Source organism: Opisthorchis viverrini, assembly GCF_000715545.1.
Source record: "Opisthorchis viverrini unplaced genomic scaffold opera_v5_69, whole genome shotgun sequence".
NCBI classification, from domain to species: Eukaryota; Metazoa; Platyhelminthes; class Trematoda; order Opisthorchiida; family Opisthorchiidae; genus Opisthorchis; species Opisthorchis viverrini.
Genome location: NW_008751725.1, coordinates 544,409 through 562,283, shown reverse-complemented (window position 1 = coordinate 562,283; position 17,875 = coordinate 544,409). Strand labels below are relative to the sequence as shown.

At 43.5% G+C, this 17,875-nt stretch overlaps 2 protein-coding genes across 2 annotated transcripts in view; one reads left to right on the top strand and one right to left on the bottom strand.

The window, feature by feature from the left end:
* Nucleotides 1-4,061, bottom strand: part of T265_04280 (hypothetical protein) — a gene marked incomplete at both ends in the record, with an annotated part of 29,631 nt that extends 25,570 nt beyond the window's left edge. Inside the window, 5 exons of the mRNA XM_009168979.1 lie at nt 1,011-1,192; nt 1,297-1,478; nt 1,661-1,854; nt 3,279-3,405; nt 3,901-4,061. Of these exons, the coding sequence (XP_009167243.1) occupies nt 1,011-1,192; nt 1,297-1,478; nt 1,661-1,854; nt 3,279-3,405; nt 3,901-4,061 (846 nt within the window). The remainder of the gene's footprint in view (nt 1-1,010; nt 1,193-1,296; nt 1,479-1,660; nt 1,855-3,278; nt 3,406-3,900) is intronic.
* The window catches only part of T265_04281 (hypothetical protein), a gene marked incomplete at both ends in the record, with an annotated part of 29,247 nt that overhangs the window by 7,515 nt on the left and 3,857 nt on the right, over nt 1-17,875 (top strand). The window lies entirely within an intron of this gene.

Genomic DNA, 17,875 nt, shown 5'->3' with positions numbered 1-17,875 from the left:
TACAACACACCTCTTACTGTAGCCTGGTACACGCGACCCTTAAGATCTAGTGGGGTGCATTTTTTACGCCAGAAGTGACTCAAATTAGCAAAAGATTTGAGATTCTTGCACTTACTTTATCTGAAACATTTCCGTAAGAGCTAATATAACTACCGAGGTATGTAAAATTTTCAACAACCTCCGATGATTCTCCTTGAATCGTAAGGGATGTGTTCGCAGGCTGTACGTTCTGAAACATAACTTTGCACTTTGAAGGTACGAGGCGCATGCCAAAAGATGATGTGATAGTGGTCAGTCTATCCAAGAGGACTTGTTCTTCGGTTTAGTCTTCACGGATGAGGGCAATGTCATCTGCGTACTCCAGAACGACAAGGCTCTCAGCAGCAACAGTTTGAACACCGGGGTTTCAAAGACCTTCCAGCGTTCGACTATTCCATCAGTGATGAAGTTGAACAGGAATGAAGAGAGTGGACATCTTTGTCTGACACCACTTTTTGTAGGGAAGCTTTCGGAGGGCTCATCATACACCCGCCCAGGAGTATGCGAATATAGAGACCGGATTATGTCCACAAACTTCTGTACCCTATTGTATTGAGCAAGTGTAGTTAACAGAACTGACCGGACCGATCGAACAACATCAACTAACGCGGCGATGAGAACGGTTTAGCACAGGTGGAACGGGGATCACTATCAATGGAAAACTGCGCAGTCTAACGTAAATACTTTCATTATGCTATCCGTTCTGATGACATTCTGCACTTATCTACAAATTGAACACGTAATGACTATTCGGCTGTGGAATCCTTTCGGTGCATACCTATGTATAACTTGAAGGAAGCAGAGGAATGAGATACTGTCACAATGCGCAAATTTAGACAGAAGTAGTCGAAAGGCCGGGAAAGGGTGAAAATGAGCTCTCTAGTTCGCCAAGAGGTATTTAGTATGTATACTCAGAATATCAACATCTGAATGCATATTAGGATTAGCACTATTCAATGACACTGTCATACCTTCAGATAGACTTGAGCATCTCGGCGAACGAAAAATACGGTTCCACCACCGCATCCATCTGGTTGTGCTTCGCCTGCTTTGAAAAGCCGTCGTTTAGCAATGAGAACCCCCGGAGTCTGTGGGCCGCCGACGAACTTGTGCATTGAGAAGTAGACGGCGTCCTTATACACTAGGTCACGATCTGGCCTAGAAGCAAAGAAAATAGTTAATAAGTCCAACTTGGATCTCCATGGCCCTACTTCCCTTGGTGTGTATAAAAACTAACCTATCGTAGCTGAACTTAACGATAGACTTGAGCATCTCGGCGAACGAAAAATACGGTTCCACCACCGCATCCATCTGGTTGTGCTTCGCCTGCTTTGAAAAGCCGTCGTTTAGCAATGAGAACCCCCGGAGTCTGTGGGCCGCCGACGAACTTGTGCATTGAGAAGTAGACGGCGTCCTTATACACTAGGTCACGATCTGGCCTAGAAGCAAAGAAAATAGTTAATAAGTCCAACTTGGATCTCCATGGCCCTACTTCCCTTGGTGTGTATAAAAACTAACCTATCGTAGCATAAGTGAACTTAACAAAATGCAAACTGTTGGTACTGAAACACTGTGATTGCCAGTTTAAACGGTTTGATAGTTCGAAAAGTCGACGGCTTACCCAGTCCTTACAGGATTCATGTCAATTTTTGTGTAGGGTGCGGCAGTTGCGTAGTCCCAGAAGGCAAGACCACCATATCGATGAGTCAAGCATGAAAATGCATCAACATCAACCATTATTCCAGTCACATTAGATGCCGCTGCCATGCACACGATTAGTTTGCAACCCATCTCTTGAGCACTCACGCTTTCAACCTAAAACGATTGGAAGGTAGGGAAGTTCTGCTGTTAGATACTCTGAACACAGGAAAACAGTAATTTCCGATCACCACCCAGCAAAAATTACGCTAATAGATTCTCAGTCTACCCGGAATAGTGGGTGAATACCTTTTTGATAGTGAACATAGCTGCAGCCACAAAAACTGATGTCGTAAGATTGTTTACTCTGCGGAGTAAATCAGATACGGCAGGACTTTTGCGGTAAATCAACGCCTGGTACAATACCACCCTACGGCAGGACTTTTGCGGTAAATCAACGCCTGGTATCAATACCACCCAATCACTACCTGCAAACAATCGCCTGAAAATTTTCTAAATTTATCCGTATCTAATACTTCCTGAAGGACAGGACAAGCGGATTCGGTATTAGTGGACACACTGATGAACACACTCCGTGATTAGGTCACGGCAGATTGAGATGTGTCATTCAAGGAAACCTTTTGAAACGATTGCGCAACTGTTGTTGTGACGTGCGAATGGTGATACAACTTTCAAACAATGACGATTCGCCGAGGGGAACAAATCGCCTGGTAAAGATCCCGTAACAGATAAAATGCCAAGCTCAATCGTACAAATAGGGATCACGAAATTTTCTTCTTTCTTGAATTCTACCTCAGTGAAAACAACAGGCTTCAAGTGCGTAGGTACCCACAAAGTGGGCTGCTAGGCTCCGTTGTTAACGAAGTAACTGCGATAAGACATGGTGGGTGGTACAATAAGATCTTACTAGCAAGGAAGCACATACGATCACAAAGTGAAGTTCGTGAAATATGATTACGCAAATGTGGCGTCCTGTACCTTCCTGTGGAAAAGCACCACCATAATCGATGATAAACGTGGATACGGATGTGAATGGGCCACTGGTGTTTCGCTGTCATACGAAGTCTGACGACTGAAAGAGCGGGCGGGCGGGATGGTTACACCTCGGAATGGAAACGAATATCGCGGGTACTGCTGGTAGCTGTTAATTATTTAACCTTGCATCTACAGGACGCGGATGAGAAAGACCTTATCCCGGAAGGAAATGATGGCATTCAGCATTTTTAGGGTACCCAATACCGTGCTGCTAAGTCCACCGCTGCCGCTGTCCACCTATCGATCCTAGGACCATGTCCTCTACGACGGTCATCGATAGAAGTACACTGGTCAAAAGTGTAAGTGCATGGCTGCCATTTTCAAATAAAGTGAAGGAGAAAGATGTAAAATACCCCCAAGAAGCTTTATGATCTTGGAGGGAAGGATCAGGATCAAGGCACACAGGTATTCAAGCGCTTTTGAAACTAATTAATCCACGTATCGACCCAAAGAAAGCGGTATCAGCAAGGCTGGCCTTATGTTCCTACGAAAAACTGACGACATAAAATTTGGACAGCCGGTCCAGCTAGTGACTGACAGCATACTCTCCGCGGCAACCATCTGCGCATTAATTCATTTGAAGCCTGAAACGATGGGCCAAAGAAGTCACAAGGGCCGCCATCATGAAAACGTGAAGAAGCGGTTGTGTCCAGTTTGAAAGTAGTCGCCAACCTTTCAACGATTAGGGATGAGAATATAGAACAAGACCCGCATGTGAAGACGGTAGATGGGCCCGCCAGTGTATTTTGACGGCTATGAACCGTGAACGTTTACATAGACGGCGAAAAACAATTTCATTGTCTCCCAAGAGCACTCACTCTGTACAACCGTAAACTGTCACCAATGGAACTGACACACTACGCCACTGATTAGCTAGTGTCAAGTAGACCTTAAATTTATCTAAGTTGACGGAAAGGCAGAGCGGGTCACAGCGACCTTACCACTGGATGTATTATGTTGTCTTCCGAAGCATTTCATCACTATAGTGAGTGAATTTGACCGCCAAACCTAGCACATTGAATGCCACGAAAAGTTTTCTTTGTATAATCTTGAAATGGCACCAGTGGCACTGCTTGCTGGAGCCGAGGGTGGATCTCATGTCCCACGAACGGCCAGTTCATCTTGAAAATATTATCCAGCTGTAGCACCCTTTTGGTGCCTAACTACCATGCCACTCGAAAGAAGCACGACGGATCATATATTGCCAGGTTGCACAAGCCCAGACAGAGGAAGTCGAGAAGCAGAGGTCGGGTTCGAAACACGGACCTTCCGGTCAGTAAATTCGCGCTGTAACAACTGAGCCATCTTGGATAGGGAACTAACCACATTCATTACTGCACAGCAGCTTGAGGTGTTAAAACGGGTGATACTATACAGAACCCAACGGATTACACTTATTCATAAAATTCAGCTCGCTGCACACACTGACCATCGGGCGATTAAGTACAACGACAAGGACCACATATGGGTGCGTCTCTACAACTGAGGCTGAAACGTAAAGGCAACGATTTTCTAGTTGGTTTCATTGACCCTACAAAATACAAGCATTTACCTGCAAAAGCGACTCAAGAGATTTTAGTGAAACTGTCCCTGACTGATCAGCCTCGGCTCGACAAACCTTGAACGCCAGATGACGCCATGGCAGAATATTAGAATGGTGTTCAAATGGACCAACAATGACGATCTAATGGCGTGATTATAAGAAAATTATGTTACCGGTGGCTGTTCTAGATGAAGATTGTGTATCAGCTTATGAACTGCACCCGTGCATCCACTACCAACAAAAATAACCGCATCGTCCTCAGAGGCACGAACCGCATTCCTTATTATATCTCGAGCCTCGTGGCGGAACATTGTGGTTTGTAAAGAGGTAACGCTTGTCGTTGTGTGAGTGTTGCCGTAAGTGGGGAGTACTTCCATATTTATGAAGTTCTCAATGAACGCAAGGGCTCTACCTGATGCCGTCCAGTCGCAATAAACGGCTAAAACTATTGAGAGGACAAATTGGGCGTACTTTTTCTGTCACCGAAAGGGCCGCGGAAGATAAGATCTTTACCCACAATATTATCATTGATGTAATTCATCAAAACTGAACTCTCTGTAGCATTGTTCGTGGTAAATTTCACAGGTAAATCAAGCAGAGAAGCATGACGAGTGCTCCATTCTGATGTGTGCTTTAGTATTTCACGTTCATCCAGCACAGGCCTCTCGGGCATTGTGTAAAAGATTCGGTGCGCCGACCGGACATGTTGAATGTCCCCAGTCCGGTCACGGCTCCCTGACATCACACCAAGAACTGAACTCAGCCGTCAACGGTTCTGAAACGCAGGGATTATTGCATTCTGATTGGTCAAGCGCACCAGTCAAGCGCACACCGGCATAGACGAAGTATTAGGTCTAACGATACATCCGTGCCCGAAGTATGTCCGTGAAAACGAGGCCTTTGGTGTCATCCGATGTGCTTTGAAAGGAGACAATATTTGGAAAACGGCTTACTGCAATGCACTGGTAACCTTCGAAAAAACTGAGCAACACTTCCATCATCTCCTAAACTTACGCCTTGCGACAGTGTTGGTAGGTGCTTTATTCCCTTGTATTTGTATCAAATTAGGCTACTCACACACTTGTATCTGTCAAACACAAGATCTGCGATAGTGTTGATAGGGAGTACTCGAATTCAATAACGATAAGGTGGAGACAGTACAATTAACTGGACGCTGTCGTATTTACCATTTCGAGGATATTTCAAGGGATTGCTAAGAAGCTACTGAACATAACAACTTTTCAAACTGCTCACGAGACGCATCGTTACAACTTGAACTTCTGCCGAGTTTCACACGACCAAAGTGACCAATCAGAGCACCGCTTAGGCTATCAGCGCACTGTGCGTGTAGCACGAAAGTAGCGGACACCGGTCGACGAGCCGCCAAAGAGCCTGTGGAGGTATGCTAGAGCGTGTCCCATGTGCGCAGAGTTTGCTGGTTGACTTGGATGCGCTAAAGAAAGCAGTATGCAACCCCTTCACTGGAAACAGAATATCCGCGCACTCGTTTCTTACTACCACTCGGGTATTAGGCCTCATGAAACCGGCATCCTGAATCAACTGAGAGCGGTGCGATGAACAGAAATGAAAATAACGTGTGCAGTGTTTCCTGTCCATCTCCTTACGATTCATACCGCCTCGGGGTGATGTGGCTGGGTGCCTTCTTTTCATGAAAGAAGCTTCCCCTGACACTTGATTCCCTTCCGGTGATATTTCTAGCTTCAGTCATGCCGGTGTCAGCATCTTCGTGGAACGCACTCAGCTGGTTGATACTCAGCGGCAGATAGCCGACAGTGCCGCCCCAACTGGTGATCTCAAAAGCTCTTTCAGCTGTTCCCACCTGATTACGTAATATTCTTCTGCCTTGCTCTTTGGCCATTATTCCTGTGACCGGAAGGCAGTTTTGCGTAGTATATTCGGAAATGCAATATATTCTCTGGTTTCAGATTTCCTAGTTCAGCGAAGGATGCTGGTTCCCATCAAAAATGACATTTTCTGGTCAAGTCTTAAACTTAGGACACGGTCTCTTTAGTGGGATTCGGGGACAACTTAAGTGCTTTGCTCATGACGGACGTAGTACGGTCACCTTAGATTGCGGGCAACATGTGCATTCCTGATGCCCTAATTCACTGTCTGAATTTTTAGTATTCCACTAACAGAGCAGGCGGGTTCCCTCATGTTCATTTAGATATCACCTTTGCTTGCCGCAAATTGAGTGAAGATTAGGCCTAGCGGCACAAGGACTGAGTTTTGTCCCCGTTCTTCTACTCCACCTGGTATACCCATTTAAGTCAAAGCTCTCTTTCTGACCGACCGGGACTACAGTCCCCATGTTTCTGGAGGCAAAACTAACCTGCTGCACCCATTGCCACCACAACCTCCTAAAACCAAAAACCGTCAAGGACGTCGATAATTTCCAAAAAATTCGCGGAAAACTTGTGTAGAGTTTTTTGGTGTTTGTGGTCACAGGAAAAGTTAGTTGGCCTGCCAGTGTTTTGGCCACAATACCTTGACTCTTACATTCTAACTGTCCTTCCCCTCAAGGGTTTTTGTGTAGAGTCCTTTGGTGTTTGTGGTCACAGGAAAAGTTAGTTGGCCTGCCAGTGTTTTGGCCACAATACCTTGACTCTTACATTCTAACTGTCCTTCCCCTCAAGGGTTTTGTGCCAACACCACAGCGTAGTGAAATGCGTTCTAACATCTTTGACAAAATATTTTAAGTGATTAAGGGCGTCCTCCTGTGTGCTGTTCGAATTTTTCTTTGAATAGGCCTCTGTCCTATACTGACTTGTTCGGTGACTTCGTGTAGAGTCTTCGTAGCAGAACTTACAAAACCGCGTCTAATTAATCATGCTATTAAATTTTGTGTAGTTTTACAACAAACTTACATGGTGAACATGTAATGAAGTGTGAAAGTATCACTTTACTTTTCAGCTGCATGTACGAACGGATGAATGTGTGCTTATAAAACCTTATTGGATTGTGCTCATCTAAAACGCTTATGGAAAGGCTAGATTGTTTCAAAGTCAAAAATCTGAGGTACCCATCTGTAGTAAGGGTGCGATGCAATTAAATGGTCTACAAACCAAATGTCTTAGACATTCTTCTAATAGCGGGCGTGAAGGAGGCCGTTGAACCATACATTACCGTAATTACCACCTGCCCATGCCAACATCCTGCATCAGCGTTGCCTAATCAATGTCCCCCGGTGGATAGTACACTTGTAATCTAATCCTAAGGATGGTAACGACTTCAAGCTACAAAATGCATTGATGTTGCTTTGCGGCGAAATTTTGTCCTGTCTATTGGCCATTTCTCTCCTGAAGAGTAAAACCGTGTCCTAGTCATAATTAAGAACGCGACTATGGAGGATGACGTTCATATAATACGACACTTGTGATGCAGGCAACTTTTACGCATCAAACAGCCTTCTCTCTCGCCTAATGATCTATTTCACCATCGGTCTATATTAACTGGATAGCCGGTGGCCTCCAGTTGGATTCCAGTGCCGTCCAACGACATGCACTTTAGGGTTTTTAATAATCAGTGAAATTCCACTGAAAATTCTCTACGATCTAGAAAACCACCGAGCAGGTGCATATCGGAATTTCAAGAGACACAACAAGGTAAAGAATTGGAACACCGATAATTTTTTCAAACAAACCCACGTCAGAATTGAGCAATGGATCCCGGACAAAACTTCAAACCTTTTTGGGAGCTCCGACACATTCATCTTGGTTAACGGGCCCGTACCACCGTGTGTGTGAAAAAAACATCTACTTTGAGTGGAAGTCTTGGTGGGTTTTGAGTGTTGAAGGGATTGCAAAGGACAAAAATTCATTGAATGGGCGTAAACTGTTCCAGCTGATACAAGCAGCAGCCACAAAAACATCATGATTAGTTAAACAACCACTGATGACAACAGGTTGCCCACCTTCCAATAAATCGCTGGAGCAAACACGCAAATTCAATTAACCACCTGCTGATATTCCGCCGAACGATCGAACTGCAGTACGCTTGCTGGAGCACCACTGTTTTTGGAGACATCGTGCACAGATGGAAATGAAATTATCAGTCGGTATTTTGTAGATTTGTTTGCTCCCATCACCGCGTAACGGACCCTCTCGAATTAACTAGGGTGAGTTGATTCCTGTCTTCAAAGTGGATGCCTGCAATCATTGTGGCCATAACGGAAGAGTAGCTTTGGCTTCCTTGTAACTAGAGGCTACTCCTCTTACTTTTTCTCAGAGAGTATAATAGCGTGGGTCAAAAAGGCGCTCAAGATATCGTCTCAAAATTGGTTGTGTAGATCACATCCTCGCCCACCGTCAAGTTTAAGAGCATCAAAATTCGTCTGGGAGCCCTGCAATCTTCACGTTTCATGGTTTCGAAAGTTAGTTTAAGTTTGTTCATTGGTTGATTATTTTCACCGCGCATGGACCAAAGGGTACACTAGAGAACTTCATAAATATTACACGCTGTTTGTGTTTACCTAACCTCAGGCGTTGGAGACTGTAAACGAACCTCTTTGAAAGGTTTCGTATTCGTATAGGTGCCCGACAAACCCGTTCGCTCTCTCCGGTTTTGCCTAACATCTTTGTTGACAAGATGAGGAGGCAAATACTGGAGGGTATACAAAGCATCGGTGTCAAAATATAATTCAGTGGGAAACGTGTTAAAGCGAAGCATGCAATCGACTGTTTTCATTATTTAAAAACTCAGAAAGTGGAATTGTTTTCCGAAAAACTGAACGAAGTTATTCACTTCTTCGGTGTGTGATTTGTGCTACACCGGGACAGTCTTGCCTCAGAACCTAACTTTCTCACCATGCTTTTAAAATTAGAGGAACGACATTGGAGGCTTCGGAACGCTATGAGTATCTTTGGCGTTGTGTTAATACTGAATGCAATGTAACAGACTAAGTAAACGCATGGATCTCAATAGCTACAATCGGGTTTGCCAACATTTGCTAATTGTAGGGCATAAACATCATTTCCCTAGGTTTCAAAGGCCAACTATCAGATACAGTTATTGCTGGACGACTGCAATACCTTGACATCTCGATCGGGGGATCGTGGAAATCTCACAGAATTTAAAATTTCGTGTCCTAGAGCTATAGCTGAAATCGCTTATAGCACCTGATTTTAAGTGGAGTGCACATGAAGTGAGTTATTGTTGAAGTAGCAGGCACTCATGCAGAGAACGGCATCCAGAAATGTGGCTAGTGTAGCTGTGCTATGTGCTGTTACGACCTGCCGAGAAAAGCACTCCTCCGTGTTCAGATCAAAATAGCGGAAACCTAGAGGTGGATGAAAGTGGAGACGGAGTAAAACAAGAAATAATAGCGCGAAAGTTCGGGTGCGGTTGATGCTGTTTTAAGTATGGGGTTCATGTGTTTCTCCTTGCGTTTTTTGCCAAAGACAGTGATATAGTGGCTGACCGGCACCAGCGGCGTTTTTGTTGTCAGTCTCTCTCCGGTTTGTACTTCGTTATGAGGCATGGCCGCTGAGCGGCGAATCACCACCATTCTCATCTGGTGACGCTCTGTCTGGTGATAACAACTGCCACTTAGGATATTGAAACATTGACGTGCTCAGCTTATTTGCAGTTGAACGACACTCCGTATTGCAAGCCAAGGGCACCGAACCCTAAATATAATCGAAGAGTTCTAAGTGCAGTGCCTCTCATATATGGGACGAAGCAACCAAGGTCATGAGTCAGGGTGTTTCCTGATGATTTCATCCTAAATCCTGCATCATTTCACCGTAAACGATACGTCTTCAATGGACCCACGCGGTGCAGTTAGACAGCTGTGTCAGAAATTTTGCGGTTTTCTTTAAGATAGACATTACAAAATGCTGAAATTTGGGGCTGAGCGTAGTTAAGCAGTGCTCCTCAGCACCATGTTAACAGAGTCTAAGCGAAACCGGTCACTGTGACCTTCCGTTCGGTCATCGTTGTTCCCCACAACCACAATCAACTGTAAAATGGCGCAACAATGCCCGGGAAGAGGTTGTAAACGTGCATGGTCAGCGAAACCGGTCACTGTGACCTTCCGTTCAGTCATCGTTGTTCCCCACAACCACAAGCAACTGTAAAATGGTGCAACAATGCCCGGGAAGAGGTTGTAAAATTGCATGGTCTTGATTTACCTGGTAAATTTTTGGAAAATGCTCAATATTTAGTCAACGGCCAAGTTAAATATACCCTTCCGCTATCAGTAGAGAAGCTGCATGGATCAACCTAATTTGGCCGCTGACAACCAGTCTGCGATTCTCCCCATACTTCATTTCCTCATGAAGTTGGTTTGAACACATGCTGGCTCATAGTGTTCACACCAGCATATTGTCGATCCTAGGACATTGAGTTCAAAGGGTCAGTGGATTACTCTTGCTTCACCAGAGTATGTAACAGGGGTTTTCGTAAAAATTTTTGGCTTCGGTGATAAGTCGAGAGCTATGCTTTTGCTGTGACTGCGGAGGAACTTTATCCATAAACCATTACACAACCCATTGCTTCTGATTCATGATTATGTCTTCAGCTAGTGGTTTTATACGCGCAAACGCGTTTACTTGTTGAACTTGCTGAAGCGCAGCCACATGAAATAATTTGTTGCTGCCTTAGTCAACGGTGATGCGTTTGAAAACACCTCATTACACAAACGCAACAGATTTAGTACGCACAGAACTTTTTCCCTGGTAAAAACTCAAGGGAATATGAGAAGGTTTTTCCTCTAAAAACTGTCCACATTGCTTGGAAACTGATATAAACAATTTTATTTAACAATGGCACGTGGTTTTTGCCACATCTCTAAATTGAGGGGCAGAAACAACAGCAAAAGAATGATCTGATAAACATTACCCGTGTAATTCATGAAATAAAGAAGTATTGCTTGAAAGCTGATATAAACAATTTTTTTTAACAATGGCACGTGGTTTTTGCCAAATCTCTAAAATGAAGGTCAGAAACGACGGCAAAAGAATGATCTGATAAATATTACCCGTGTAATTCATGAAATAAAGAAGTTTGAAACAACGCGGGTGATTTAGATTTGGTGAAACAACCGCCTTTAAATAGGCAAAAAATGCTCAACTACCTTAACCAGGCTTTCAATGCTGATAAGTTGCAAGGGTTATAAGTGGAGATGACCCTACGGGCCGATCTGGTTTGGGGATTAACAAATCGTTTAAACGGCTACACAGATATCCTTAAATGCTGTACGAATTTTTCTATGCTAAGCCTTGGGAAAAATTAATGGAGTGATGAAAATTAAGACAAATATTTCGTCTCTTCACTGCACGCTTAGCATCCAGCAAAGGCCCTTGTAAATTACAAGGGTTAATTATACAAAATGAAAAATTGTCACATTCCCATCGCAACAGGCCCCAATGCAACGTATTTTTTGCCGGCATCTGCTCGTTACTTCTAATGACTTTCTACTTTAGAAGTGATAGATATTGTCGCTTCTTCTTTCAGAAAACGAGTTGGTGAACAAACACGTCAAGTTTGCTGGTTACTGCCATGTCCTTTAAACCAACAGGCACTAGAAAACTAACTTAAAGGCTGCTAAATTTCTACTGGTTTCCATCGCCATGTCCCTTAGCATTACGAACAAGCAAGCATTTAAATAGTGTGACATTTGAAGTAGCTAATTACATGATTTTTGAACCTTTTACTCTTCACAGTCGGTATGCACAAAAATTAAAGACCTCCGCCCATAGCAGCTCTAATATTCATGCAGTTCAGAATACGAAAGCCGTTCACACACGGCAACCAAGAGTAATTTTTGCGGAATGAATAATTCTTGCTACAAATTGCTGGATGAAAAATCCTCGTGTGTTACAGAGTAAGCAAATTTTGCTTGAAAGACCCCGTCTCAAAAATAAGGGGACATTACCTTGTACCGGGTACGAGTGTGGCGAATATGCTCGACTTGCTGACAACCAACCCGCTCAGAATATCTTCAGACAGCTGACCGTAATTATCTGCTCTGACCACTTATTTACTTCGTTTCAAGTGGTTGAATGGGTAACATCTAACTTGGGCGAAACTGAGTCATTTATAGAAACCTACCCGCTGACACATGAATGTTCAGTAATTGGCATAAAGATTTTCACGTACCGACTTAATTCCACCATAAACGGTGTCGTTCTTAGTGCCTACTCACGTGAAAAGGGAAGTAAAATTGTTCAGTGCAGGTGAAGAAAAGACTTAGTTGCTGGTCTGTTTGCTGAGTTTAACAGTTGAAATACAAATGACTCGTTACCAATTGAGTTGATGCCATAAGTGCGGGATGGCCTGGGTAAGTGACTGCAAGTAAAAGCAAGGAGGACCAGCTTAAAATAGGTATAGCAGCCTTACAATGAAGTGGAATCACAGGGCAATAATGAACCTGCACCATCATACATAAAAATTTCTGAGCAAAATAGGGTGAGCAAATTATCAAGGGCAAAACTTTGCTCTTACTACGCAGCTTCCATTCAAGAGCATTGGAACATCGTATGCTCCTTTCGAGACGTGCTTATTGGGCCTCGGATACTCGTTTGCTATTTATATTTCTGTCAAAATAACATCACCTCTAAGAATTGCGGCCACGTGACCACATAACCAATGGGTTACGCATGCAGTAAGGTTTTGCTTTTCGGATGTTAGACGCCTCTGAATATTATCTGTGCGAAAACCCACTCGATATCAGGGAACAGATGTCGTGCTCAAAAGGCTGTCTTCCAAGTGATTTCCGTGCATATCCGCATGGACCTGAGTGCACAAATCTCCGCCGATCCTTCTATGAGCTCTTTCTACTTACGCTTCTACAATAGCCAATTAAGTGGTACATGTATCGCTAATTCCCTCAGCCCATTAGCTATCTCAGTTTCTAAACGTCCAATTCTGAATATACATGTCATCTAGTGTATTATTGTCAATCATTAAATTTCTGGACTGGGCGCAATCAGGTTCAATTGGAAAATTGCCAAAAAAAGCCACCATTACTGCGTTTCACTCCCACACCAACCATCTCACTTACGGCGCCGATTTCAGCTTTTTTCTTGATTGCACTCCATAACAAATAGAATCATGATGACACACACGGCCTCTTCCAGAGTTAATATACAATCTGGTTATTTGTGTCCCGATGACGATTGTGACCCCTCACTGCAGCTACATTTTTGAATCACCAGTCTATGCCAACAGGCACCTTTTCTACCGCATAACTAAATCGTGAGTGAAATTTCTTGAACTACATTCATCAAAAGACGGACCTCCGGGAATAATAATGGGTCAGTTACTTAACTCGGAAAAATAATATCGATGCGTTTTTTCTCAGCATGCGTCGTGTCAATCCCGCTTGCCTGCCCCACCATATGTATTCTGGCATCCACATTCTTTACCCAAAGCGTTCTCTAGCATTTCTTATGTATGAAATACGCGTCAGCGGTCCTATTGCTTTAAATACATAATTTTATCAGCTGTAAATTGTGCCGTCAACCCTCTTATACTGATTGAACGTGTATACTCGGCCAACATCTTTGAAGTCTTCCCAATTCGTTGCTGAAGAATAAAAGAATTGTGTCTGATGTTTTGCAGCACGAACCTTGGCTCGCTTCTTTTTCATTTGTTTGTTTGGCCTTATTTCCGGTCTTTATTCAACTGTTCTTATTGAATGAATACAGACTGATTGCTGACGTTTTTAATAGTAAACAGCTAAGAATTCATCAGCTACCGCATCACTCAAATTAATCGTGCCTAAATTTTATTAACTCAGGATCCCAGAACCGGCTCAGATATAGCTAGTTGTGCTACCCTACCTTCTGAAGGACATATATCAGTCACCGCGCCTCAACAAGCTGCTAATCTAATCGTCTCTATCACCAGCTGCGAAGAAAAACAACGGTTCCTTCAATCATGACCATTTGCGCAAAGACAATTAGCATCAGACACTGACTGGACTCTACGAGCATCCAACTCCATACCAGTGCATGCGTCCACTGAACCTATTGAACCTGGCATGGGATACGACAACAATAACGAGTTCATATTCGTCCAGTTTTTCGCCGAGTCGTTTAGATAGATAGATAGCTGATTTAGGCTACGAAAATAGGCGCATACTGCTACAGCGTAAAAATCGTTTTTTGAAGGGCTTTTATAACAACAACCCAGACAACTTCGGAAGATATATAGGCCAAAGCACATCGATATCCACGTCATAACAATATCGCAACTTTCGAATCTTTTGATGTCACAGAAGAAGCAGACCATCTCATCGCGAGTAAGTTCAGGCAGAGGTTAACAGAGTCTAAAACAGCGAAGTCAAAAACCAAAAAATGTAAATATCTGGATAGAGTCCATCAAGCCAGATAAGCTTGTTTGGTATAAACCGCAAATTTAATAATCAATGGGTTTTACGACACTGTTCACGGGCCGCGAAGTGTATATCCTGCATACAGATCCGCATACTTAAAAGCACTTCACAAGGGTCGTTATTATAAAGAAAAAATTCATATACCTTACATGTGAAAACGTTTTGCTCCCGTTTAGGGAAGACAGTAATCTGGTCAACTCAACAATGAAAGTTGCTTGCCGATCAAAATCGTTTCTTTCTAAATAAGTATGCATACTCCATGTGATTGCAGCTCTCTGGAGAATCTTGTTATCTTATCAGAATCCATCAATTTGCTTTCAACAGTGCATCTGTCGAGTGGACATGTGAATCATCTTTACTCAGCAGTTATTTTCCTCTTCTGTTATAAATACTGGTGATTGGCGTGATTAACACCCGTTTATTAAAACACAATCTTATTTCCTTGCTGATCTATCCCCGGGGTTTTTGCTGCTGCTTGATGTCCGCCTATTCTCAGGCAACGACAAGATTCCGTTGTCTGTCATTTTATGCTTGCAAGTTTTTTGTGAGCTCTCCATATTATTAAGTATCACCTTTGGCAGAAAAATTCAGGGTTTCCCGGACGACAAGCAAGCACCACACCCAGTACACCAACTCAACGCCTCAAGATGCCCTATTTTCGTGTCACCACTACGCCGCATCTACCAGATGGCTTTTCTTGGGGGAATTTTATAAACAGGCCCATTCGTGCTACCCGATCGCCTACCTGAATGGGGCTGCTGTATTGCGCCATCAGCACTAAAATTTACCTACATTTTGAAAGTGCTGACTGATTTGTGCGCCAATATCTCCGTATGCAGCCAATTTACAGATTACTAGTATCTGTACGTTTGTACATTATTTAGTTCTTGCTATTGCAAAAGCCCTACTGCTTGCCAACCATTTTTCTGTTTCTGATGATCGCGCTTTTATTGATTATACATCTTGCTTGACTCAGGACGTTTGTTAACCAGTTTTTCTATGGAGCCAGTTTTCACCAGTTCTCGGAACCATGTCTATTGCCCTCGTATGACTGTGCACACTGTCTCCTGATTACAATTGGCGTATAACCTGATAGCTGCAGGCGTCATGTAAGATATATGTCTGTGCGGATCTTGCAGTATATATGTTGCCTTTAGCTCGGTTTTTGGCTTTGTATTCACCAAGTTACCCATGTTTCTGCACAAAAAACTCGATCGCTATATGCGGCAAGGTGTGCATGGCCATATATGTCAGTGCGCTTCATCTTAATATAATGTCCAAGACCATATCGAAACGGAACTGGGCCTTGCCTCCGAGCTTCATCAACTCAACTCCAAGCAAAAATGAATCCGGTACTGTTGAAGGGCTTTTGGACGCCTTAAATTAACGGTCCGCTTAAAATCGTACGAAATACGAGGGGCCATTTCTCTAGGCGGCGACTGCTTTTAGCATCCATGAGAGCGTAAAGAGAGATGCATACTTTGATATGTAAAACAGCAAACTTTATAGGAATCGGTATTTTAACTCCAACGTGAATTTATTTTGACCTGAATACGGCAGGTATGAACGGAGGTAAAAGTGTGGGGAAAGGTTTATTCCACTGGAGATTGAGAGGCTCAAACGCAGTCAGTGTCAAAGATAAACATGCTGTCAAATGTCAGAGTCAGTTTGGCAGGGAATGTCTAACGTAAGCTGACGGCCAATTTAGTCAGAGTTATGGTCGTACGCAATAAGTTTTCGGTCGGCTGAATACTGGCCCCTAAATCTGGTGCGTATGTTTAGTCAAGAAAAATGACCAAGACAAATGAGGGTAGTAAGAAGCGAGACGAATTCGGATCAGACCAAACACGTGGGAGAAATAAAGTGGACTGCAACGTATTTAACAGGATCACAAACCATACACGGATGGGTAGCGCGGTTAAAACGGGGCAAACCTACTAGCCTTTTATTCGGTGACCCAAATCATCCACGTTACAAGCCAGAAGTTGTGAAATCAGACTATTTATATGCAGACACGCAATCACAGGTTGTATCTAAAGATGTGACACGGGGCAGTGGAAAATGCTGGGATAATGGGGTATATAATGACGAACATAAAACGGAAACTGTCATATCCTACGCAAGACAGCACATAACTGAGCAACTGAAAATTGTCAATCCGGAATAGCAATCTCGTAACCGAATTGTCTAATATGAGTAAGAGACGCCTTCAACTGGATTAATTCTACGGTTGTCCGGCCAATACCTGGGTGCAGTATGACCGCTTTTAGATTACCATAACATGGACTCCCCATGCAGCAAAAAGTTCACGAGTACTAGAAGTCCTGACGCCTCAGGGAGTGTCTGAACGGAAAAAAATCACCCCAGTCAATAAATTTCACTCTTTTTACCACTGTGTGGTCATCACCGCTCTGCGCCCGAGGGGTCTCAAAGAAAATTTATAGCCTTTTGTGAACAGGGTCCCAAATGCGTCCCTAAGCAGGTGATATTTTGGCGAAAGCCCAGCTTGGTTTCATCAAACTAGAAGCTGGCCCTTGAATGCATAATCTTTTACCAGGTACTAAAATGGTTGAACAGTTTTGACGTTCAAATTGAAATATCTTTAATGAGCTAAAGGACACAGACAACGAAGCAGGACATTTAAGCAAAACTGGAGAGTAGTATGAGTGCTGCACTGCTTAAATACCAGAATTTACGGACAAGCTCAATAAAAGGCCGGGGATAAACAATAAATTCAAGCGTAAGCGTCAAAAAACCTTGTGGCTGCCAAAGACTTCCTTGATATGCTGGTTTCAACTCGTAGAGATCACACCAACTCGGACATTATTGGAACAATAAAACCCAGGCGTAGCGGACAACAACGGAGCTTGTGGAGGCAAACCGAACAGACTTTCGTATCACATGATAGATGCGCGTAAACTGTGGAAAACAAAAAAGGGCCAAAGCGATAAGGCGCGATGTACGGCTAGTTCAGTGCTGAGGCCGGTTCACCTTAATTGAACCTGGAAACTGTGCGCGCCGAAAATGACCTTGCGCGATGTACAGTTCAGTGCTGAGGCCGGTTCACCTTAATTGAACCTGGAAACTGTGCGTGCCGAAAATGACCTTGGAAGACTGCAGTATGTATTATGAGTTATGAGTATGGAGCGCCGTCGTTGGCCACTGTATTTCGTTGCCGTGCGTAGCTGAGGCCTTCTAATCTGCGTCGCGAATAGCAGTTACGCTAAGTAGTCGATGTG